The sequence below is a fragment of the Bombyx mandarina genome, chromosome 11 (assembly GCF_030267445.1).
Source record: "Bombyx mandarina strain Sakado chromosome 11, ASM3026744v2".
NCBI classification, from domain to species: domain Eukaryota; kingdom Metazoa; phylum Arthropoda; class Insecta; order Lepidoptera; family Bombycidae; genus Bombyx; species Bombyx mandarina.
The window spans coordinates 13086229-13111591 of record NC_143218.1 but is presented as its reverse complement, the minus strand read 5'-3'; the positions used below and the strand labels follow the sequence as shown (position 1 = coordinate 13111591).

Here is a 25363-nt window from a genome sequence, read left to right as displayed (position 1 = left end):
AAATTAAGAAATGATACAAAAAATGCTTCTTTGGTTTTTAATTAACTGTATTTTGTGAAATAATTCTCAGGTCATGATTATGATAATTAATATATAGGGTCCACCATATGGTACGTAACAAAGATGAAAGATCATTCAACATGTAAGTACCTACATTTTTTTGGGTCACGTCATATTTTAAAAGTGCCGTAATCAGAACTTCAATCACTTGAGGAACTTCCGCTTTGCGGTTCTTCTCTATCTTCGTCTTCTGTCTCCTTCTTAACTATCTCCCAAGGCATTACCGGCAAAGGTTCGACGAACGAGTCGTCTACCTTTAACTTGTAGAGAAGGCGAGGTGTAAAATGTGTCGGTAGAGGCCATACACTCTCTGGAAATTGACATCAATCGTTAATCTAAGTTAACAAGAGCAACGAATTAAATTCTGACAAAAATCTTCCACTTAGATCATCTAAATTCTCGTGATTCGTACTGTAATTTCTAAAATGTTATTACTTAAAAGAAACGTGGGTTAAGGCCTTGGTCTGAGTACTCGGGTATTACTGTCCTTGTTGTCTTTCTATTTTTAATTTTTTATTATTATTTATAGTACTGTTAAATCTCTATTAATATGTTAATGTAATGCATGCTGTGATTGCCTATAATTAGGGTTGCAGTTATCAATTGCTCTAAACATGTCAATGTTATTTTATGTCTTACTGTAAACCCTGTCGGTAATCCTTAAATAAATAAATAAATTACTTTTAACAGCATGGGCAATGAAATTATTGACACTTTGATTCCATCCTAAGCTATCACAAAATACAAAGCCGCCGTCGCCCGAAAGATTTCTCCGGATCTCTATCGGATTCCCCGGATTCACGCTCGGTGCTTTTAGGACCCTCAAACACCCGGTCATCGTCCTCATCGAACTCGTCAAAGAGTTCGATGAGCGAACTAACCCATAGACGCAGCCCACTAAGTTTCTAGCCGGATCTTCTCAGTGGGTCGCGATTCCGATCCAGTGATAGATTCTGCGGTGCACTGCTCTTATTAGAGCTAGTGTTAGCAAATTCTCTCAGGTTGCACCCCTGAGCTCACCTACCCGTCTAGGAGTAGCTTGAATAGCCTCTTAGGCTACCAGTGAAAAGGTAGGGAAAAGAAAAGAAAAAAATACATACCAGCTTACTGTCGATTCGTTTATGTGACTATATACTTCGCGAACTATACAAAAGAGATTTTTTTTTATTGAAAATATAATTACCAAAATAAAACTGATGGTCATCAACCCTTCTATGCAAATCGTAGGTTTGTCTGAGGTCTCGAATATAAGAAGACTGCAGTAAAAAGTCTAAAAGTGCTGCTTCGGGTAAAGATTCAATTCTAGGATCCACAGCATTGAGACCCTCAAATGATAACTGCGAGGTGAAGTTTATTTTAATCGAATAATTATCAGGTTTTTACTTAAACTACTTTTTTAATTTTAAATGTTTTTAAAATATCAGATTTTCACAATATAAGACAAACTTCTGCAGGATTCATAAATTTCATAAATGAGTTCTATGTTTCTATACAAATAAACGGTACAAATATTTAAACTCAACTTTTTCATCGGCCTTCAAAAGATCACATAATTTTGTGATTTTATTGAGGCAAATCTTCAATTGTTCCATGTGCTCTGAAATTGGTCCGTTTACGTCCAATCTGCCGACTAAAGATGGCGGGTGGGCGGTTAATGCTCGCCACCGTGCGAAAAACAGCTGAGAAATAAATATTACTTTTCATATTACACATAAACACCATTTAGTTTACAGAGTGAATATTAAGGTGGGCCAAAAAAAAAAACTTTTTTTTTCTTTTCTTTAGGTACTACGAAAATATCGTCCAAAATGACGAAAAAAAAAATTCAGGTAAAGTTTGAGCTCTTAATATTATTATTATTCGTTGAGATACAATAAAATACTAAAGAAAAAATAATCCCGTGTTATTTAAATGGGAAATAAAAAATCACGATGCGGCACCTCTATACATTATTATTAAGAGATCAAACTTTACCAGATTTTTTTTCATCATCTTGGACAATATTTTGTTGTACCTAAAAAAAAAGTTAAAAGTTTTTTTGGCCCACCCTAATGAATATGCTTATACCGTGCTGATCGAATGATAAACCATTAACATTTTCAGCCTTCTGAATATCTTCGGTTCTGATTTATCTTTGTTCTCCAAAAGGACTGCACGGTCCGTTTCCGTGGATTTTTTCATTCTCTCAATCCAGTCAATTTCTAACTTAAATAAAAATCTCAAGTGTCTGTGTAATGTGTCCTCAGAGCCCTGTTGAAAATATTCCTTAAGCTTAGACGTCATATCCGATCCGATACCTTCAACAGGGTTTAACAGTAATTTCAATCAGGGTTTAATAGTAATTTTGATTATTGCATTATGTTCACGGGCTCCGACAATCACCCAACACCGACTGGGCCCATGTACTGCAATAAAAATTAAGTTTTTTATTCCGGTATCTCCCGTTTGTTCTGTCATTCTATAAACCCTGTTATATCTTATTTCGCTGTAAACATTTGTGCCTTGCGGATTAAACTCGCATTTGTACCTACCTACTTTTTTCACTACTTTACCGACTCCAAAGATGGAGAAAATACTGTGATCGACTTTATGTATGTTCACCGACATGTCATTTATGGTCATTTTGAAAAAAAAAATTAATGTAGCACTTGAGTTGGTCCCATTGCTAAGTTTAAATGTTTAACACTTGAAAACCTTTTTTTTATTATTAATTATGTGTAAATTTATTAATACTTCTTCTGTACATAAATATGAAAACATTACCTCTAAAATATGTACAAAATAACTATCGTACACCAATAACAGTCCGTATACGTGGATTTCACAATAAGCAGAGTTTACATCATGTACAGATTTCTCGAACGCTCTTATTATTTCTTCCTTAGACAATGTATGTTCACCTATATATATCATACGAATAGCGTATGTTTTCTGAAAAAGAATCATTTCGGTAACATCATTAACATCGGTAAGAAATGATGTTACCGAAAAGACGAAGACGACAGTAAACTTTTAATAACATGCAACTTAGTATCAAATAAGTGTTACCTTCAAAGCAGTCATTACTACCTACTATAATTTACTGCATCATCTGAATGAACTAGATCACTCATCATCAATAGAGAAAAATGTGTAGAACATAATTTCAATACTTATCACACGGTATTCAAGTAATTCAGCGACATGTGAAAAGTTCGCATTTGGATTAAATTCCAGCAAATGTCCAACTTATAGAAAATCAGTTGGATACTGGAGAGCACGGTCATTAACTTCACGCATTTTAGTTAATATAGAATTACTTTTAAGGTTTACATCACTTATGAAATTTAATTAGTAGGTAGTGAAAAAATCTAGGTACTAACTAAACCAAGTTTCTGAAAATTTTCCTCTACTACATCCAAAACAGATCGAACGTCAAGATCGGGCAAAGCCATCTCCTAAAATGGTTTGTTTATAGAACTCATATCATTTCATTATTTTCCGTATTACACTTTTTTCGTTCAGCTTAAATTTCAGACACACGTCAAATAAAGATACTTGAAGAAAAAACAACAAAATAATCACTGCGTTACGATGTTTACATCCAATTACGTCAGTTTGTTGTCATGGTAATGGTTGGTAATGGTCACGCCATAATGACGCTCTACCGTACTAGATCTAGGTACTCTGGTATAGAATTTGATATTAGGTACTCTCAGGGTAGGTTTTCTGTTTCTTTTTTTCCAAAATTCAAAGTGTTCTGTAATTAAGAGTTGGTTCCCTATCGATAAGATAACAAAAGAAAGGTTGCCTTATAAGAATTTGATATTTATTAGTTTTTTCTAAGTTCTCTAAATGTTTATGGAATTATTGAAAAAATGTTTATAATGGTCCTTATTTGACAAACATTTGTGCTATGCAACAAATGCAACATTTAAACCATTCCCCTTTTTATTGTAGCTGTTCTTTGATTTAATATTGAATTGAAATATGTAGAAAGCTTCAGTAAGCCACCGCATTAAAAAATTATTGGATCATATTCCACACTACACTATACATAAGTTCCACTCTGGTATTCGTAAAGTGAATTAATTTTTTACCTATATTTGGTTATATATATTTAGCGGTAGGCAGCGGCTTGGCACTGCCCCTGGCATTACTGAAGTCCATGGGCGACGGTAACCACTCACCATCAGGTGGGCCGTGCGCTCGTCTGCCTACAAGGGCAATAAAAAATAAATAATAATATGGTAGGCAGCGCTTGGCTCTGCCTCTAGCATTGCTGACGTCCATCAGTGACGGTAACCACTCACCTCAGGTAGGCCGTATGCTCGTCTGCCTGCTAGGGCAATAAAAAAATATACAACAATAATGGATTAAAAAAAAAACAATCGGCTACACAACTATTTATTATCACATTAGTAAAATTAAACAAGATATTGAACACTACTTAATATAGCTGTAACTGCAAGGAAATTACATAACTTAGTAATATCTATCATTTCTAAATCTGTTCCATCTTTTACTCGCATTATTACTAAAATTGTACGGCTTCTGGAAGCTTTTCTTTTTGTAAAATTTTTCAGTGGATTTCGTGATGTCAAACGAGCGAGCCAAGTCATACAATTCTTTGGGGATATCCTGAAAATTAACAAAAGATGTTACAATAATATTATTTGTAATAGTTTACAGATTATTCTGCGAATTAGATACTCTTACACAGTTAATGACTACATAAATTACGAAACAGCTTAGTTTTTTGAAGTTATACTTCTTTAGGCGCGTTATGTAAAATTGATAAACTTTACGAGGCGCGTACACCGTGACACAAAATTAACAGAAATGAAGTTTACTACCCACTAAATCGCTCATTACAATACGACCGACGTAACTTGGCGAGTCTGAATATAGCAGGTGAACTTTCCGAACCGTACCGAGAATTACCGAATTTATACGATGTCAAGAAAAGGATGTCCAATATGCGTGTTTGAGGATGTTGTTTAATCGATTTTTTTTCAAATTGATTAAAGTTTCAATAAATAAAACAGGAAATAAATTAAATAAAAATATAGTATAACTTCTTACGCGCGTAAATAAGTACACGCACCCTTTTTTATTTATTGCCATTGTAGACAGATGAATATACGGTCCATCTGATGGTGAGTGGTTACCGTCGCTCATGGAGAACAGCAATGCCAGACGCAAAGCCAAATCGCTGTCTACCATTAATCTACACAAGCGTTTGAAATAGGAATTCAAATTCGTAATTTTAATTGTTTTTTTTTATTGCTTAGATGTGTAGGCGAGCTCACAGCCCACCTGGTGTTAAGTGGTTACTGGAGCCCATAGACATCTACAAAGTAAATGCGCCACACACCTTGAGATATAAGTTCTAAGGTCTCAGTATAGTCAGTATAGTTTATAGTCGTCGTGGCCTAAAGGATAAGACGTCCGGTGCATTCGTGTGTAGCGATGCACCGGTGTCCGAATCCCGCAGGCGGGTTCCAATTTTTCTAATGAAATACGTACTCAACAAATGTTCACGATTGACTTCCACAGTGAAGGAATAACATCGTGTAATAAAAATCAAACCCGCAAAATTATAATTTGCGTAATCACTGGTGGTAGGACCTCTTGGGGGACTCCCAAGAGGTCCTACCATCCTACCTTCTCTCATGTTACGACGATGATGGCATTTTTAATAACGACGACAATTTTAAATCAGTGAAATGACGATTTAAAATTGTCTGTAAAACTTAGTAGGATAAAAATAATTCCCACTTTATTTAATTTGACTTATATTAATGTTAAAAAAAATCATTCGTTTATATATATAATTATCAGTACAATAATGCTTTATGTATATACCCACAGCTATGATTGATGACAAAAATACATACCTGTTTAGCTTCTTTCAAAACTTCTATTAAATCCTTTGCCTGTCTTGCATTTTCTTCAGTGAGTATAGAATGAGATATGCCCTTGTTATCTTGACGCCCTGTCCTACCTATTCTGTGAATATAATCTTCAGATGTATTGGGATAGTCATAGTTTACTACGTGTGTCACTCCATCAACATCTGAAAAGAGAAAAATATGGTTATGTTTCTGACTAAAGCTTGATATGATTGATACCTTTTGTGATGATAGGGTCTGAAAAAAAACCATCCTATTACAATGTTTTATTAGCATTATTTACACTCCATCATTTTAGTACAGCTAAATAAAACAATAATTTCGAAATATACTATTGTTTTTTATTTTATTAGTGGGAGCCTGTCTCAAACAATACTATTATGTATATATGATAGGTCACTGACATTACTCACCAAGACCTCTAGCTGCAACATCTGTAGCTACTAGTATATTAGTCTTTCCAGTTTTAAATTTGTTGATGATCATATCTCTCTGGAGTTGTGTTCTATCCCCATGAATACCTAGAGCTGGCCATCCATTTCCCCGAAGCACTCTCTCAAGATAGTCCACAGATTTCTTAGTGTTTGTAAATACTAATGTTTTACCTAAACCTAAACCAGATATTTTATGCATTATCTCTGTAAACCTAGAATTAATGAAAGAAATTTAACAATAATTGTAACCAGAAGTTTAGCAATAAACAATAATTAACTCCATTATTAACTCACTTCTCGGCTTTTTCGTCTTGTTCACATACATGGACAATTTGTTGTATGTTGCGGTTGGCAGACAACTCAGTAGAACCAACATTGACCTGGACAAATTCACCTAAATAATCTTTTGCAAGAGTGCGGACTTCCTTTGGCCATGTTGCTGAGAACATCAGGATTTGCCTCTCTAGTGGTACTCCTTCTAAAGCTTGACGTATCTGAGGTTCAAAACCCATATCCAGCATTCGGTCCGCTTCATCTAGCACCACATATGTACACCTGCTTAATGTTGTTGTCTTAGTAATAAGAAAATCATTCAGTCTTCCTGGAGTTGCAATTACTATATCAACTCCAGCTTGTAACTGCGCTGCTTGTTTACTTCTATTTGCTCCACCGTAAATACAAGCACAACGTATACCTAATTGCTCATTAAAATCCTGTGCCACCTGCTCTATTTGTCTTGCCAATTCCCTAGTTGGGGCAAGAACCAAAACAATTGGTCCTCGCCCCTTTTTTGCTTTATTTTCTTTAATATGAACAACAGCTGGTAAAAGAAAAGCCAATGTTTTTCCGGTACCTGTTTGTGCTATACCCACAAAGTTTTTACCACTCAAAGCTATTGGCCATCCCTGTGACTGTATCACAGTTGGTTTTGTGATACCTTGCATCTTCAAAAATGTTTTTATATATTCAGGAAATCCACTGGCTTCTATGTCAACAAAAGGACTGGGTATATCTTGACCAATAACAGTAATGCTATTATCGCTTCTGTAATCATCGTCTTCCTTTTTCTGCTCAGTTTTTACAGAATAAAATCTTAAGAATTGTAGCTCTCGTAATTTTGTACCTTTTAATATTTGATTGTGCAATATTGAATATTGAACCTTGGGAATAATGTGAGTGTGAAATACATTTGTTTCTACTATTTGTTGTTTGTAAGGTAATCTGAAATAACAAATGTTCACAACATATTATTACAAGTTAGAGTTCTAGACAAAATAGTGGGCAGGTTATTCTAAAAAAAATGTTTGTAAATTTACATCATTGGCTAAATTTAAAAATACTACTTTAAATGCCTCATTATAAATAGTATTATTTTGTTTTTAGTATTTTTTGGTTTGTAGTTTGTACTTGTGTTTGCTTTTTGCAAATTGTTTGTAAGCCTTCTACCAAGGACATTATTATTATATTCGTCATAATTTAATTTGAAATAGATAATTTTTATCTTTCTTCATTGCATATTATAGTCTGATCAGTTAAAAAAAGCGTATTAAAAATGATTAAGGTTAAGATGAAATTGTAAGAATTAATTATTAGTCATAATTATTTATGAGGCATCTTCATAAAAAAAGCTGTTATTTTGATTTATAACCCTATTATCCATATATAATTTTTACCCGTAGGATTTCATCAACTTCATCATCATCATCAACATATAATGATTTCATCATAAGTGCTTACAAGACTGTTGTTGTATGTAGAGAATCAGAAAAAATTAAACAAAAAATGCAGATAAAAACAAGCTTGCAAATAGTATCAACATGTTCGCAATTAGGTGGGCTTCATCGCATGTAAGTCTAATTGTTTTGTATCTAAATCTAATTTCATGATCAGCAATTCCACAGGCACAGCTTAACCAAGCCTAACACTAAATAACGCAAAACAAGATTATCATTCTTACATTTTAATTATTATGGTATATTATCATTAATTAGTTTTGTATGGTACTGTTTCACTGTTCAGAGTTGGTAAATCGCGACGCAAATTAAATTTGAAAGTACATCGGGTGCCGACTAGCATAATATATCTAGTAATTAGTAATTTTTTCTTGACATAGTTATGAGGTTATGTCACATTGGGTTAGGTTAAAATAAAAAATATTTAGTACTTACAATTTGGACAACTCCTTTCGTTTTAATAACCTTGTGAGCACATTTAAAGCCATTTTCAATTTATTTTTGTTTTTAACCAGGACATGCGATGAGCTATTTCAATGAAGAAGTTTAAATACGAATAGATAAAAACACATTTCCTTGCATTAATATGTATCGCAAGCGGTTGAATATGTAGTTCTGTACTGCTATATCTTTATGGTACCTATGCTATTAAACCACTTGTATCAAATTTATAATTTTGCTTTTAGTTCATAGGTAATATGTGCGTACGGTACATTGTATTATACACAATTTTTCTTTACTTCATTAAATTCAGACTTCGGATTTTTTTTTTTAGGGGTTTTATGACCTGGTAACAGAGACCTTTAAGTCATGTCTTATTTTTATTTTATTCTTATTTTTATGAAAAATGATAATATGGGGTGAAATGAAATGAAATGATTAATTTGGGTCATTAATCAACTGGGATGAAACTAAATGAAAAAAGATGACGGTGGTCATTTACTGAGATTTTTTCAGTAGACTTTTTGGAGGATCCCGAGAAGCTATCTGCAGCAGTTTTATTTCATTTTCCCACATTTGTGCACTTTCACAGAATATGCAACGCTTAATAAACCACCGTTATTACACATTTAAACCCGAAGAAAAACTAAATAGACAAAACCGCTTTACCGCGGCAGCCCCGACTGCTGCACGAGCTTTTTTTAAATTCCTCATTAAAAATTACATTTATGATAGTTAATGGTACTGCCATCTGCTGGAGCAACGAAAAACTAATAACACGACATCTAGTGGCTGACGCCCGTAAACAGGGTGTGCTAAGAGAAACGACCTAATAGCTCGCTTTCTACCTTTCCAAGACAGAGTGTTTCGCGAGACGCTGTCAATTTTCTCTACCGCTCGTACTAAACTGTATATTTTCTCTGTAGCCGTAACGAATTTGCCGCGGGATAAATTTTACTCTCAACGTCCTAGTTCCACTTCATGAAAATGTGGTTTTCACATTGACAACTCACTTGTTAAAATATGTTAAAATATGTCATCAAAACATATTTAGACATTCTGTTTAGATATTTCGGGAAAAAGGCTACCGACAAAATCTCTTCGGAACTATTTAAATAAAATAGTTTTATTCCGCAGTGAGTAAAACATTAATGTAAATTCGTTAAATATTTAATAATTAAGTGATTTTAGAGAGGAAGTCACAAGGAATGAGGTTTGTAATTAATGAATAAATGTTCTGTAGGTGTTTTTTTTTTCACGCGGTCCCTTGATAAGTTTAAAATTTGAATCACTCTCAAGTGAAAGTGATTCAAATGATGCGGCGCACCTTCCATGAGGTGCGCTGCGGTAGTGTGTTACGGACTTTAGAGTCAGCAAAACAGTTAAAATAGATTGTAATAGTCTAAGAAAAACACGTACTCGAAATACGATAACATTTAGCATGCTAGAAATGGGCAGATGGCACTGTACTACGCCATATCTTTATGTTTTGCGACAAACGACAACTTTATAAAATCAGTGTAGCAACTTTTAAAAATCATCATATCGTGACAAATTCGAAGGACGAACTTGTCTTAGATTTCACACATCTAAATCATATCATATTTGCACAAAACAATATACCTACTGGCTTCCCATTAAAGTATAAATTCTACAAATAAATAATACTCAGCAATATTTAAAATAAAATGAGCCAAGAACGTTTATCGATAAAACCTGATAACATTGAAATCTTTTGTACAGCACTAAAACCGCCATGTTTTGTGGTCAGATGACGTCACAGCGGCACAAATTTTTTGTTGACGTTTCATTTCCATAGGTTTCCTACTTCAGTGCTTTGAACAGATTCATTAAGTTAGGTAAAATTCGGATAGACGTAAAAATTATTTTTTTAATAAGATCATTAAAGGCAAGATTTGCGATCCAGCACTCAGCCCAGAAATATTTGACACTTGACTGCAAGAAACCCTCACTGTCCAGAAGCTATAGGGAAGTAGGTACATATCTATCTGCAGATAAAGATTATCCCCCTTTCAGTTAAGAGATGAACTTTAATCCAAAAATCTCGAAGTGCATCCAGCGTGACATCTTTGTTTTCCCAGGAAAAGGAAATAATTATAAAAGAAGTCAATTAGTATTCTTAAATTATTTATTCATACAATGTAATTATACAATGAAATGTAACAAGAGTGGAATGACGGCTTAACGCTCTAAATATTAATAAAATTCTACATGAATTTGACGACATTTATTCTACTTGGAAAATTTCAGAGTAAGAATGCACTATTGCAAATCTTGGGTAGAATCACAATAAAAAAATATCACAGTTTTAACATAATATAAATAGTGTTACCTATAAAATGTTTGGTCGCTAGTGGACATTACAATAAATAAATTAAACTAGCCACAACTGTAATATCCAAACAGGATCTACAAATCATAACATTTATCTATATTACGAGGATTCACCCTCTTAGAAATGCCAACAAAAATCTTATTTAATAGTCGTCAAATCGTTTGTAACCACTGCCCCCCCTTTGGCTACTCTTGCCAAAATTGCTTCCGCGTTTAAAAGAGCCGCCACCACCTCGTCCACCTCCGCCGAATCTGTTCCTGTTCCACCCGCCGCCACCACCACCGCAACGGTCGGCCATCGACTGCAGTTGTGGGCTAATCATCTAAAAACAAACAATATAAAATTGTAATTTATGCCCAGCTACAGAACAATAACATATCAAAATATAAAGTGAATGAATACTTGTTGAATCTACAAATGTTTCGACTTTGATAAAATCCTTTCCTGATATACCAAGAGAAATCAGATAAATCATATAGAATGCAGGAAAAAAAAACTTAGACTTTATTTAATAAAATGTCACAACATTTGAGGATGGGATTCAGGCATTTGTATAGCATGAACACCGAAGGCATATAGCTGTATTTAATGTACCTCATACTTGCATTCATGTCACGCTATTGAAGAACGTACCCATGCCAAAGGTATGAGGAATTATTTTAATTTAATTTTATATTATTTATATAATTGTAAAATCAAACTTCTAACCTGATTAGCTTCTTGTAGAACAGATACCAAATCTTTGGCTTGACGGGAATTTGAAGGGGTAAAGAAAGCATATGATGTTCCTTTTGATTTTGAACGTCCAGTTCTCCCAATACGATGGATGTAATCCTCCGACGAATTTGGATAATCAAAATTTATTACATATTTGATACCATCAACATCTGTAATACACAAATGAATTTTAAAGATCATAATTAATTTAATTGAGGATTTAGTTATTATCTTGAATATCTCACTTTTACTTACATGTTTGTATGAGCTACACAGATAATAACAAATATAACAATGTTGCCTCTCACTGAGAACCCTGGAGTCTAAAGAGGGCAAATCTCTAATTTTAATTTCAAATCTTTTGTTTTAATATTGCCCAAGACTCCACTGGCCGAAACAGAAAACCCTTGACCTCTTGCCGATCATCAGTCAAGTTTTTCAACAATGCACCAATCATGTTTTCTGACCTTATTTTTCAATTGAATAACGCATAGTAAGTGCATCACCAGGTTTTCAACTTTCAAGTCTATCCGCAGTTACGGACAAACCATCAAGCTTTCCGGCCTCGGGTCCAAATGTAGTGAAAGGCACTATGAGGCACCATTATAGTGACGAGTTATTGCATTCTCTACAGTTTACAACTGAATCAGTCTCTCATCTACAAATCCAGTAAAGTAATTTGGCATTCAATTGCCAGTTTTCAAATAGAACACAATAACTTTCCGCCAGTGCCTCTGAAATTATAAAACAAATCATTATTAAATTATATTTATAAATTAATAATTAATTTGTATGTTTTATCATAAGAATTAAGTAATTTGATTAAAAAAATATCTCACCAAGCCCTCGAGCTGCAACATCAGTTGCTACAAGAATACTAGCACGACCTTCCTTGAACTGATACAGAACTTCATCTCTTTCTTGTTGAGTTTTATCGCCATGCATACAAACAGCTGGCCAGCCATATCTCCTTATGTTCCTTGATATGTTCTCAGCTTTTCTCTTGGTTTCAACAAAAATTATTGTTTTCGCACCAGGTTCTTGACTTTGTCCAATTTCTTGCAATAATACATTTAATCTGAAATATAAAGCATTACATTGTCATTGCCAGATTATTCATCTTGTTTAAACTAATAGTATTTAAACATCAGATCTTCTTAGAGGAAATTTGTTGGTCAAATCATGAAGTTATTCATTTTAACAACAAATCATCATTTTTCAAAACAATTACTAAAATTAGTTGGAAATTCTACTCACTTATTTTCTTTTTCATGTTCTTGACAAATATCTACAATTTGAAGAATGTTGTGATTTGCGGAAAGTTGTAATGATCCTATATTGATCTGAATGTAATCTCCCAAGTAATCCTCAGCAAGTTTCTTTACTTCTTTGGGCCAAGTAGCTGACCACATCAAAGTCTGTCTGTCTGGGCGTATTTGCTCAATGATTTTTCTGATTTGTGGTTCAAATCCCATATCCAACATACGATCAGCCTCATCAAGAACTAAATATGTGCACCGCTGTAAGTTGGTTGTGCCCTTTTCCAAGAAATCAATTAATCTACCTGGAGTAGCAATGACTATTTCTACTCCCCTCTCCAAGTCCCGGGCTTGCTCTCTTTTAGGAGCACCACCAAACACACACGTGTTACGAACATAAGATGTGTGTCCAAAATCTGCAGCAACTTGCTGAATTTGTTGTGCTAACTCTCTGGTAGGCGCCAAGACCAAAGCAATCGGACCATCACCTCTCCGAATAGGCGGTTGGTTATTTATGTGCACAATGGCTGGCAAGATGTAGGCCAACGTTTTGCCGGAACCCGTTTGGGCTACGCCAACTAAATTCTTTCCAGACATAGCTATCGGCCAGCCTTGAGCTTGAATGGGCGTCGGTTCTTTGTAACCCATTGTCTTTACACCTTGTTGCACATAATCAGGAAAATTTGCTTCTTCAAAGTATTGAATAGGATTATGAACCTCAACGCCACTTACAGTTACCTCGTGTTTATTTCTATACTCTTCGACTTCATATGGTGATCTTTTGAGAACTGTAGGATGTGGATCATAAAAGTTTTTGTTGAAAGGTTGGAGTGAAACAGAATCCCAATCTGGGCGTCGCATGTTCTGCCCTCCAGAGAATTCTTTTTTCCCACCAAATCCTCCAGATCCTCCAAATCTATTGCCACCGTTGCCAAACCGAGACGAATTATCGCCGAATTTGTTGCCTCCTCCAAATTTGGAACCACCGTTTCCACGGCTATTATTCCAGTTACCAGACCTAGTGCAGAGGAAAAAATCAATACATTGCTTCGCGCCTGCGCTTAACACGCCAGAAGTAACAAAAACGTTGCCAATAATGTCAATGCGCATGCGTGAACAGCTAAAGACAAAATGGCTTCATATAGATTTGTTAAAATGGATAAGTATGAATTAAATAAATGCCACTATACTTTTTGAATTAAAAATCATTTCAAAACCAAAATAGGTTTTAAAAAGATCGTGACAGAGAAATAATGATGTGATGAAAACCCGAAATTCAATTTAAACAAGACAATTCTAGCTTTCGTGGTAGGTGGCCTTTTTGACCATTATTTTTGACTAAATTAATGGAAATACTCTCACATCCGAAATATACGTTTAAATAGAGTAATACTTACATGATTATTTTTTGGATTTAGTTGAAGATGTTTATTTAAACTATGGATTCTTTCTGACGCAGGGTCCACCTAAAAGGAAAAGATAAAAATTCTGATCACAATTTGCGCTGCACCAACAAAATAGTTTCACGGAATTTGATTCACGCAGTTTCGTAATGAGGTTTTGCAGGACGAATAGAACTTAGAATATTATTCAACTGACAAATCAATAATTCGAACAAATCTAAGTGAAGTGACGTCCTACCTTGACCACTGCTGCGCGATGAAAGAATGAAAGGATGAGAAGAACAGAACCAACTTCCTCCATGAATGGGATTGGGAACTGTCAAATCGATATCGAATGGAACTTGTTGTTTTAGTGTAGGGAAAAATCACAGTTTCGAAGCGAATGAACGGTCTAAGTTCGAATAATCGTGTCATTCAACAAATAATTATTACATGAATTAGTTCAGGGACAGCTAACATACAGGGTGTCCCAAAAATAATGGATAATCCTGAAACACCTCATAGTAGAGCAAATGGGGACTGAAAAAAAAAAATTTTTTAGTTAGTACCCAAATTAAAAATAAAGAAAAAAATACCAAATTAAGTTCAGATTAGCTTTTATAAAAAATTACACTGGCTACTCAAACGATTTCCTGCATATTTCTTAGTATAGTCCATGTAGAATATTATAACACCAAAAGCCTATAGATTCCATTTATTTGTAGCTGTTGTATATTCCAGAAACGCACAGCAGTATGGAAAATATCATTTTTTTTTTTAAATATGTAATTTGGGTACTACCTGAGAATTTGTTATTTTATTTTTTATTTTGTGTTCCCAATAGGTGTTTCAGAATTATTCATTCTTTCTGGGACACCCTGTATACATGAGTTAGTTCGGTAAAACCAAAAGGCTCTTTAGTAACCAAATAGAAAATATACAAACTACAAAACAAATTAAAAAAATACATTTTGTAATCAAGCTTCATTTGAAAGCACAGCTATTTGTATACTTTTTCTAAATTCTTTTCAATGCCATATTTTATTTTTCCGAATGTAAATTATTTACCTGGAATTTAAATTATTTACGAATCAATAATCTACAAGAAAATATTGCATTAACCTACTACTACTAATCATCTCTAATAAATGAAGTTCGAATTTAAAGTCCATATGTTGAAATAAATTAGATCGTCCTGTTTATCTTGACTTGGGTAAAGCAATGAAATAAATTATAGGAGAACTTTATATCAAAATGAGTAAAAATAGTAAAATGGGTATCGAGATAATATATTCAATTTCGAAATCACAATAGTATTTTGATTTTAAATAGCTACACATCCTTAAGTGGAATTGAAGAATGGAAATTTTTAAGGTACAAATTCCTGAAACCTTTGCTACAAGTTCACGTGAACTAATTTCAGTGTTACAATATTAATATGATTTCTAGTTCCTAAGTTTCTTCTACCTTCCAAGGTGAATTCTACCATTTCCTTGGACATAATTAGGAATGTACGTAAGGAGTATAAAATTACGCACTTGCCGTAAACTGCAGCTTCTTCAATCTTTCAATTCCCAAAGATACATTTTGTTACAATTTTATTTAAAACTAGCTGACCTGGCAGACTTCGTAGTGCCTCAATCGATAAATGAAAGAAAACAAAAGAAATTCGCCCGACCGGGGACACATCAAAGGAAAAACAAAATTGTTATTTTTATTTAATTCCGAGCATTTTCATATTTATCTACCTTTTAAACCTTCTCTGGTCTTCCACAAATAATTCAAGACCAAAATTAGTCAAATCGGTTCAGCCGTTCTCGAGTTTTAGCGAGACTAACGAACAACAATTCATTTTTATATATATAGATAAATGAATTGCTAAAAAAATGAATATATATATATAAAGATTCAGTTGTGGTAGCTTTTTAGAATATCGTATCCTTTATGTTGACCGTGTATTTCTAATAACATAAGAGGCAACGTGCGGAATTCTACGAATGGTTCTATTAAATTTTATATAAAAAATGCAGTAGGTAAGTTTTGTTGTGTATTGGGGTGACCACACACCATCAAGTAGACCGTATGGTTGTCAGCTTAAGTATATTGCCAATAAATTTAATGATGATGATGATGATATGAAAATTTTCCCTCAGTATAGACTTTTCCACTTGGAACTTGAACTTGCCACCTTGAACAATATATATAAATATACTTGAGACCTTAGAAAGGTGGGTGGCGCATTTACGTTGTATATGTCTATGGGCTCCAGTAACCACTTAACACCAAGTGGGTTGTGAACTCGTCCACCCATCTAAGCAATAAAAAAAATGCTACTAACAATGAAAATCTATTAATATTACCATCTATTTTTTTCCCCTGCCTATTCGCTGGGAGCCAAACAGAGAGACACAGTTGAAATTTAATCAAAGAACCATTTTTCTAACAGAATTTTATAACCTTGTATTTTAAAAGTGTTTGCTCTTCTCTTAAAAAATAAGATAATGAGGGATATTCCGTGCCTGAACTAGATAAACATTTCGTGGAAGAGCCGCAGTCGAGGAGCTAAAGAGCAGCATGCGAGCCGCAAGCCGATCGCTGGCCTAAGGGGCTGTTCTAGCTGCCAAGTAATTCATGCTTATAATTGTAATGCTACTACCTACTGTGGCTTCACTTGATGTCTATATTTAATCTACTAAAAATCATTCAATTTAATCAATTCATTCATTCGTTCATTGAATATCTGTAACTTCAGGTCAGTCAACTTCACTGTAATGAAATTGTCGTACTCTGAAGTTGCATTTTGTTCATCTTTCAATTATTTTATGAAGTTTTGTGTGGATTGTCAAATTAAAGCACAGCGGTGTGGTTTTTATTTCTCTTTAACATTTTTAAGTATATTGTAATAATTTTATTAAAAAGTAACCGTTGAAGAAATAATTAAAAATGTCTATGCAACCGCACAGTAAGAAAAGAGTGTGTTACTATTATGACAGTAAGTAAAATAAAGTTTTACCCGCCACGGATCTCCATTACATCGCTAGTAACTTAAGAATTCGTTTTTGTACTATAAATAATTAATATGCGTAGTATTCATATTTTAAATACAAATTTCCATACGGCCTAGCTCTTTTAAGAACTTCAGAGATTTTAAAGCTTGTCTTAGGATTTTTATGACATTGTTAACTCAGTTCATTGTTTCATTTTACGACGTCTGTACAGCGTTCCGCGTTCCTATTGGGTACACGGACTTGCTCGTATTACGATGTACGAGGTACAGACGGCTAAATATGAAGCCGTAAAATGATTTAAGTAACATGTTAATAAAAAGTTGAAAATAATGCGTGTTATTTTTATTAAAGGCGATATTGGAAACTACTATTACGGACAAGGGCATCCAATGAAACCTCACCGCATACGTATGACCCACAATTTACTCCTCAACTATGGACTCTATCGAAAAATGGAAATTTATGTGAGTATTGAAATTACCTTTTAGGTGTAAGTTCTTCAATGATTTGCGATTTTATAATTATATATTTTTAAACAGAGGCCTCACAAAGCCACAGCTGATGAAATGACAAAATTCCATTCAGATGATTACATTAGATTCCTGCGTTCTATTCGACCTGACAATGTTTCTGAGTACAACAAACAAATGCAGAGATGTAAGTTATTACTAATTATTATCAATATTATTTAAAAAAAGTATAAATTATTCATAAATGCTTTAATGAAAATGTATTACCCTTGAAGACTTACCTGTTAAAGCTAATATAACAGTAGAGTTACCTATTTAGTGTATTATTTTATATTAAACTATATTTTTTCAGTGTACCTATAATAATATAATAGATTTGTCCCAAAGTTTCAACTATGTTCAGTTTACAATAATGTGAATCTACTACAGTGGAATCTTACTATATTCATAATTTGTATAAAAAGATGATGAAAATAATAGATTGAATACAGCATATTTTGTGTAAAATTGTGGAAAATTCCTTTGATTCACTGCTATGACACTGAAAAAAATTCCCAAATTCAAATCTTTGACTATACCACAGCATCTAGTTGTGTCAGTCAATTGTCACACTGCTTGATAAGTATAGATATAACATACCAAAATTATAAAGAGAAAAAACTACTTTCCTGTATGAGCACTCTCCTTGTCTGCAGCCTGTTTAGTTGAAACCAATGTATCTGCTGTTTATTGCAGGAAGAAAACCTTTATAATGTACATATTTATTTAAAGAGTATGGTGAAAATGGTGTACAATCCTATTGGTTTTTTGTTAAAGTTCCTATAGTTCAAAGCATCAGCCAAATTATTTTTGACCTATCCCTCAATCTACTGATGGGTAATATCCTATAAACTACATACCTTTATTAGTGCCTGATCACATTCAGGGATGATATGGAAAATATTCAACTTATTGAATGTGACTAATTTTAATATACATTTTGCAGTTAATGTAGGTGAAGATTGTCCTGTTTTTGATGGCCTGTATGAATTTTGTCAGTTGTCTGCTGGGGGTTCAGTTGCAGCAGCTGTAAAACTGAATAAGCAGGTAATTAGTCTTATTGTTTTATTTATTTTATTTTGTTAAAACAACTTTTTCAGTTTAGTTAGTGGCGATGAAAACTGTAATTTATTTCAAAAATCAGAAATAATATAACAGCAATTGTATACATGACATTAAACAATAAAAGTAGTTTTAATTACATCCTCTACTTACATATGCCAATGAGAAAGTATTATTTTCATTTGTTAAAATTATTATAATTTTACCTTTTTAGTGTTTTAACTTTAAAATGGTTAAAGACAGATGAGCCACAACCTGATATTAACTGATACTGTGTCAGAGATGAACAGAACATTTAAATTGTGATTATATTGATTTTAAAACATTTAATACAACAATAGTTTTTTTTATCTTGTGAGATTACTAATTTAATTCTGCAAGTTTACTTAATTTTATAATTATATAGTTATATAGGTTTAATTGTATAGTTATTTATAACTAAACAATTAGAAATATTTGTACTGGTTTTATTATTGTTATAATTGTTTTAGGCCTCAGAAATTTGCATAAACTGGGGTGGTGGCCTCCATCATGCAAAGAAGTCTGAAGCGTCAGGTTTCTGTTATGTTAATGACATTGTTCTTGGCATATTGGAGTTGCTGAAATACCATCAAAGAGTACTATATATTGACATAGATGTGCATCATGGTGATGGTGTTGAAGAAGCTTTCTACACCACTGACAGAGTAATGACCGTTTCCTTTCATAAATATGGAGAATATTTCCCTGGAACAGGTGATTACATTACTTATTTCTATTTAAACTTGTTTAAAACATTAAAGTTTATTTGAGTAATATTGAGTGATTAGCACAAAGATATTTGTACATTTTGATCACATGAAACTGAGAAAGATAAGTAATTGCAGCACCGCATTTGTTACCTTGCACATACAGCACTGACTGTACACTCTACATCTAAAAAGTGTGTACACAAATTTACAGCGATTGTGCATTTTCCTGATCTAACAAAAGAGTAATATGACTCATTTAAAAACTGCTACTTGGAGAAAAAATTTAAATTATCTTGAAGATATCTCATCTCATCTTGGGGTTTTCCTATAAAGATTTTATATATGGCAATAATTGATTATCATAATATTACAGGTGATTTGCGGGACATTGGTGCCGGTAAAGGCAAATATTATGCTGTAAATATACCCCTTCGTGATGGAATGGATGATGAGTCATATGAGTCTATCTTTGTTCCCATTATATCTAAAGTTATGGAGACATTCCAACCAAGTGCTGTAGTACTACAGTGTGGTGCTGATTCTCTGACAGGTAACTATAATAACTCTTAACTTTATAACTCTTGTGTCACTTTTTATTTGTCCAAGCTATTTGCTTAATCTAATGTTTTATGAAATTGAATTGATTCTGAATGTCGTAAAATCACTCATACCAATTAATAACTAAATAATAAACATTTAGTTAATTACTGTAACTAAAATACCTATTTTTATTATCCAAGGTGACAGATTGGGTTGTTTCAACTTGACCGTTCGAGGTCATGGACGCTGTGTAGAACTTGTCAAGAGGTTTGGACTACCATTCTTACTGGTCGGCGGAGGCGGGTAAGTTGTTTAAATATAAGACTATGTATCGCTTTTAGATAGAAACTGAATCATTATCTTTACTACCTAAGATATTCTCTTAATTTTTTCACAACAAATAGACTATTTCCTTAACCACCTTTTCATTACTTCATGTGTAATAAATTTCACAGATATACCATACGTAATGTATCTCGCTGTTGGACTTACGAGACATCCGTTGCACTTGGTGTGGAAATAGCCAATGAACTACCATATAACGACTACTTTGAGTACTTTGGGCCCGATTTCAAACTACACATATCACCAAGTAATATGTCCAATCAAAATACACCTGAATATCTGGAAAAGATAAAAAATAGACTGTTCGAGAATCTCAGAATGCTCCCACATGCGCCAGGAGTACAAGTAAGTGTTTTCCAAATTACTACATGAATAGATAAAGTTCTGACTACGATTTTTAGTTTTAACGTGTTTCCGATATTTCGACGCTGTTGCAAACGCCATGTGGTAGGATGTTCGGAATAGATACATCTCTCTAGTACCTTTTTAGTTGTTACCTAAATTTTTCTTTTCAAATAAATAATAAGCAAGATTCGTAAGCGGAGTCTCTTAGTACAGGCTTGCACGCTTAAAAGGAGACCCCAATCATTGTATTATTTTAACTCTCTTTTAAAAATAAAGTAGTTTTATATTTTGTATTTTTTTTGTAGGCATAATTTTCTATGTTGCTTACTTTTTCAAATATCACTAAAATTCTTTATTCTCTAGGTGCAAGCCATACCTGAAGATGCTGTCAATGATGAGTCAGATGATGAAGATAAAATAGACAAAGATGAGAGATTACCACAGAGTGATAAGGTATGATTTAAAAGTGGATTTAATCACACAGTGTTTTCCAGTAAGCCCAATTTTAAATATGCGTTTGAATATTTAGTAAAAATATTAATTATTTATTTGCGTGAACTAATTAGTTTTGTTACATGGCTTTGAGGATAAAATATTGAACAAGAATAAACCCATAACACGTTTATTCTGTTAAATATCAAAATTACAGATAGTTAAAATCTCAAAAAAAATTGCAGAATGTTATTCCAAACTCACTAGTATCTAATATGCACAAGTATTCACTCTTTTTCATTAATATTATTTTGAAAATTCCCTTTGAATCCCTTGTAACTTTTTACTGTATTTATTTTCGTTGGTTTCAATTCGGTTCTTAAATCCAATATCAGTATCGAGTTCGAATGAGCTTTACAATTCACTAAACGTTCCTCGCACGATACAATATGTTTTCGTTATTTTTGTTTCCACTATTTGTGAGTTTGCTCGTGGTTAAGAGATAGATCTCGTTGCCGCGCGCTGCATTTGTAACAGTACCGTAGATTGGGGGAATCGGGACCCTTTCCAAATCCAGCACAAGTTTTCAATGGTTTTTCTTAGGGTTAATACCAATAAAATTGAGATTAAAATGGTTCCGGAGGCTTAAATTTGTGATGAGTTATTATACATAGTTCATTACAAAATATACACAAAATCTGAAAAAACTAGCTTGACCCCATTCACCTTGGCTTTGGGGTGAATCATATTACGTATGGGGACAATACAGTTTTTCGATAGGGCTGGCACTATTAAGCTGTTAGGTAGGTACCTAACTTTAGGTAATTAATTTTTAATATCTTTAATGAGTTAAAAAACTATGATGACTAAATTAAACTATTTAATATTCTAAAAAAACTAAATAAAAGTAATTTTCAGTTCAACAAAGTTAAATCTAACTCAACTCAACAAAAGTATTGTGACATCCCAGATTTGTCCCTATTCGAACTTTAGTCTCTATTCCCCCCAATTTACTGTAGGATTTTCTACAGTCTGCTCTAAGTGGTGTGCGACATTGCGACCAAGCAAGATTTTGTAGTAACAAGATTTGAATGTGATACGCAAAACAGGACAAGCGCATCGCTAACGACGGCGAGCTGTCGGACTCCGAGGACGAGGGCGACGGGCGCCGCGACAACCGAGCCTACCGCGCGCCGCAGCGCAAGCGTCCGCGACTCGACAAGGAACCCCTGCAGATCAAGGACGATCTTAAACGTACGTACACACATCACGTAAAACAGCGATCGGGGAACTTTTTTATTATTACCCCAAAATATTTTTGTGTAAGTTAATATTACCCCATGGCGAAGAACAAAAAGAAAGAAATAGCTTCTTTTTAGTATCTTTCATATTATAGCCCCCATGATAATTTTAAAAAGAAAACAATAACTAAAAATTTAACGATTCTAAAGAAGTTTCACTTCAATATATACTTTTTACTCACAAAAGTTTCATTTTTACCCTCCAAAATGTAATTTTACCCTATTTGGGGTAATTTGCCCCGGTTCCCCGACCGCTGACTTAAAACATCATCGTACACACATCAAATCGAATAAGATAGCCGTTATTTTCAATGCTCTCGTGAAATAAGAAATATTGCTCGCATTGTGATCGTCGTAACAGAAAGTTTAATAATAGTTGAACACCAGGTGGTTCCCGAGATCGTATAGCGGCTACGCCATTGAAATAAACAAATGATTTATAATGCCTTAAAGATATATTTTAAGTCTTCGTGACCTAAAGGACAAGAAGTACTGGTATCGAGCGATGAGTCTGTGCTGGTGTTCAAACTGCCCTAACATGTACCAATTAATTTGTCTAATGAAATATGTACTTAACATTACTGGTGGTAGGGACCTCTTGTGAGTCCTAATGGGTAGCACCACCACTCCGCCTATTTCTACCGTGAAGCAGCAATGCGTTTCGGTTTGAAGGGTGGGGTAGTCGTTATAACTATACTGAGATTTCAGACCTTATATCTCAAGGTGGGTGGCGCATTTACGTTGTAGATGTTTATGGGCTCCGGTAACCACTTAACACCAGGTTGGCTGTGAACATCGGTAATGGCAATTACTACCACTGCTAAAGACGTGAAACCATTCATTTGAGTATGTAATATAGCTGGATTCGAATAAATGGAAATAAATTCTGCACTATGCATTAATGTTTCTCAGAACATTGTGCTGCAAGAAAATGGTTTTGATTAATTTCTCATTTATAAAGTAAAATATTACCAAACAGAACTGACGCATTCTTAATAGATCCATACAGACTAATTACAGACCAATCGGTTCATACCAGTACAAAGTCCGAGTAAGAGACAGCAAACTATTTTTTCTAAAATGTTGATCGCAATAATTATTGCCATTTACAGCTGATGACATGAAGGATGACGTTAAAAACGTGAGCAACGCGGAAGAATCAAAGAAGGACATGCCACCGAATCCCTGATGAGTGCAAGATTCTAAACGTTATCGTCCATAGTACAGTGCATTGGCACTTTGGGAATAATTACAAACTGAAACTGGACATTCTCATGTTCTGTTTGAGCACAATATCGTGATTTAACGTGGACCTAAGAGACGACTAGAGATAATAGTTTAGTCCTACATTTTTTTAAGATTCTCTGTTTTCAATGATGACCGGTTATCATTCGTGATTATTTTTTTCACTTTTATCTATTATACGACTGGTTTGAATTGTACATTGTTTTAAAGGTAAAATCTGATGTTTAGATTAAACGTGTTGCCGTCACAGAGACACTGCAGTTTATTTAAACATTCCTAAAACTATCACAATCTTATTGCTTTTGTTGATAAATGGATATGTACCGATAATGTTGAAGAAGTCAATAAGATCTCATAATGCGTCTGCTATGATAACTCTGAATGTGTATTCGTGTGAGAATCGAACACACGACCCTCGGCTCGACTGTTAGGTTCGACACATCTGCTGCAATCTGTTTAATTTACATTTCATTTTCTTGCGATTACGATAAATCAAATATTCAAAGAGTTGAATTTAATCAGCCATAAAAAAACAGTATTTGTTTTGCCTATGGATTTACTAAAAAATACTCTGTTAATGAATTAGAAAGCTTGTCCTCAAAAACTATTTCGATAATCTTCATAGATGTGTTTGACATAACGTTTAACTCTCTTTATATGCAACATTGAGTTATCATAGTACAATCAAAGAACTTAGTTTCATAAGATTTTATAAATATATAAGGTTAATTATACTCATGGGACGAAGAAAAGGTAGTGGATTTTATATTTATGCCTATTAATTACACGTTCGTTGCTGGCTCTTTGGCAAAGGGGCGTGATCCCATATCGCTCACTTAATCAAATGTTTAATGTATACACAAACTGCACAAACCTTTGATTAAATGTTGATCAACTTTATTCGGGCAGAGCATACAGGGAAATGAGCCTAGAAAAGTGCCAGCACAAGATAATAAAAGTAAAAAAAATCGCACAGAATATTACTGGAGTTATTATTATGATTTACTAGGCGTACACTAGCACCTGGTTTTCATTTTTAATTGTAATGCATAGGTTATATTAATGCTGTACTGGACTAATAACAAATTGTTTATTAAAATACACGATGTCTACAAAGATTCCGTTTAATTCAGTATTTATAGTAAAAATTTAATAAAACAAACATACCTGTGACGTCACCACATCCTCACCCAACACATCTATAAACCCTTACCGACCGGCTTTTTTCTGAATCCGGTATTCGGGCCTTAGTTATCGTGATTGTATGTTAACTTCTCTAGTTGAGTACCTATATACTTAATACATAATATATTTGATAAAAGTAATGGAACACCTGTTAATTTTATATTTTCTAAGAATACAGAAAATGAACCTAAACAGTAATTTTATTGCTGATTTGTAGTCAGTCCGATATTGTTCATATTTTGAGTTATTTTTGTATGTATTAATTGAAATATTATTAAAATATGAGCCGATAGTATTGAAAGAGGTGTCGTCACAGGACAGCCAAGTCAATTAAGTTTTCGTACAAAAACTATTATCATTTAATAAAATGTATGTCATTTTAAT

General features: G+C 33.6%; 4 protein-coding genes and 1 non-coding gene across 8 annotated transcripts; 1 reads left to right on the top strand and 4 right to left on the bottom strand.

Annotated features, from left to right (window-relative positions):
• Positions 1–21: 21 nt before the first annotated feature.
• Positions 22–3625, bottom strand: LOC114247518 (testis-expressed protein 47). 3 transcript variants are annotated; one of them, XM_028180502.2, is made up of 6 exons: positions 3423–3625; positions 2824–2991; positions 2128–2310; positions 1584–1739; positions 1244–1397; positions 22–370 (listed from the first exon to the last, which is right to left on the bottom strand). In XM_028180502.2, the coding sequence occupies exons 1-6, from the start codon at positions 3492–3494 to the stop codon at positions 201–203; spliced, it is 903 nt and encodes a 300-aa protein (XP_028036303.1). In that variant the 5' UTR covers positions 3495–3625; the 3' UTR covers positions 22–200. The 3 variants fall into 3 exon arrangements, with proteins under 3 accessions (XP_028036303.1, XP_028036304.1, XP_028036305.1); XM_028180503.2 differs by having other exon boundaries at positions 3109–3598; XM_028180504.2 differs by lacking the exon at positions 2824–2991 and having other exon boundaries at positions 3423–3624.
• An 805-nt stretch (positions 3626–4430) lies between these two features.
• LOC114247532 (ATP-dependent RNA helicase p62) lies at positions 4431–9205 on the bottom strand. Its single transcript, XM_028180520.2, has 5 exons — positions 8557–9205; positions 6683–7609; positions 6368–6600; positions 5940–6118; positions 4431–4680 (listed from the first exon to the last, which is right to left on the bottom strand). The coding sequence occupies exons 1-5, from the start codon at positions 8607–8609 to the stop codon at positions 4525–4527; spliced, it is 1548 nt and encodes a 515-aa protein (XP_028036321.2). The 5' UTR covers positions 8610–9205; the 3' UTR covers positions 4431–4524.
• Positions 9206–10693: 1488 nt separating this feature from the next.
• LOC114247499 (ATP-dependent RNA helicase Rm62) lies at positions 10694–14707 on the bottom strand. Of its 2 annotated transcripts, XM_028180484.2 has the most exons (6): positions 14536–14707; positions 14292–14360; positions 12893–13912; positions 12475–12713; positions 11627–11805; positions 10694–11240 (listed from the first exon to the last, which is right to left on the bottom strand). In XM_028180484.2, coding segments are annotated over exons 2-6 (1620 nt in total). In that variant the 5' UTR covers positions 14294–14360; positions 14536–14707; the 3' UTR covers positions 10694–11060. The 2 variants fall into 2 exon arrangements, with proteins under 2 accessions (XP_028036285.2, XP_089587148.1); XM_089731022.1 differs by lacking the exons at positions 14292–14360; positions 14536–14707 and having other exon boundaries at positions 12893–14019.
• Positions 11433–11570, bottom strand: LOC114247560 (small nucleolar RNA SNORA57). The gene has a single exon (XR_003624895.1). It is a non-coding gene; the product is annotated as a small nucleolar RNA SNORA57 (small nucleolar RNA).
• Positions 14708–17018: 2311 nt separating the features above from the next.
• On the top strand, positions 17019–25363 carry HDAC1 (histone deacetylase 1). Its single transcript, XM_028180486.2, has 11 exons — positions 17019–17268; positions 17636–17748; positions 17824–17941; positions 18740–18840; positions 19347–19590; positions 19960–20136; positions 20327–20429; positions 20582–20816; positions 21180–21269; positions 22358–22502; positions 23662–25363. The coding sequence occupies exons 1-11, from the start codon at positions 17220–17222 to the stop codon at positions 23736–23738; spliced, it is 1452 nt and encodes a 483-aa protein (XP_028036287.1). The 5' UTR covers positions 17019–17219; the 3' UTR covers positions 23739–25363.

Bases quoted from the DNA above. Each gene is read 5' to 3' on its own strand.
- LOC114247532 (XM_028180520.2), bottom strand. From the start codon at position 8,609: ATGGCTTTAAATGTGCTCACAAGGTTATTAAAACGAAAGGAGTTGTCC. The intron at 7,610-8,556 runs GTAAGTACTAAA...TTGTTATTTCAG, and splicing joins CGAAAGGAGTTGTCCAAATT to ATTACCTTACAAACAACAAA. The intron at 4,681-5,939 runs GTATGTATTTTT...GTTAATTTTCAG, and splicing joins TTTTGAAAGAAGCTAAACAG to GATATCCCCAAAGAATTGTA.
- LOC114247499 (XM_089731022.1), bottom strand. From the start codon at position 14,004: ATGCGCATTGACATTATTGGCAACGTTTTTGTTACTTCTGGCGTGTTA. The intron at 12,714-12,892 runs GTGAGTAGAATT...TTTATATTTCAG, and splicing joins GAACATGAAAAAGAAAATAA to ATTAAATGTATTATTGCAAG. The intron at 11,241-11,626 runs GTTAGAAGTTTG...GTTTGTTTTTAG, and splicing joins TTCTACAAGAAGCTAATCAG to ATGATTAGCCCACAACTGCA.
- LOC114247518 (XM_028180502.2), bottom strand. From the start codon at position 3,494: ATGGCTTTGCCCGATCTTGACGTTCGATCTGTTTTGGATGTAGTAGAG. The intron at 1,740-2,127 runs GTATAAGCATAT...TTTATTTCTCAG, and splicing joins TTTATCATTCGATCAGCACG to CTGTTTTTCGCACGGTGGCG. The intron at 1,398-1,583 runs GTTGAGTTTAAA...TTCACCTCGCAG, and splicing joins TTTTGAAGGCCGATGAAAAA to TTATCATTTGAGGGTCTCAA.
- HDAC1 (XM_028180486.2), top strand. From the start codon at position 17,220: ATGTCTATGCAACCGCACAGTAAGAAAAGAGTGTGTTACTATTATGAC. The intron at 20,137-20,326 runs GTAACTATAATA...TTATTATCCAAG, and splicing joins TGGTGCTGATTCTCTGACAG to GTGACAGATTGGGTTGTTTC. The intron at 21,270-22,357 runs GTATGATTTAAA...TACGCAAAACAG, and splicing joins GATTACCACAGAGTGATAAG to GACAAGCGCATCGCTAACGA.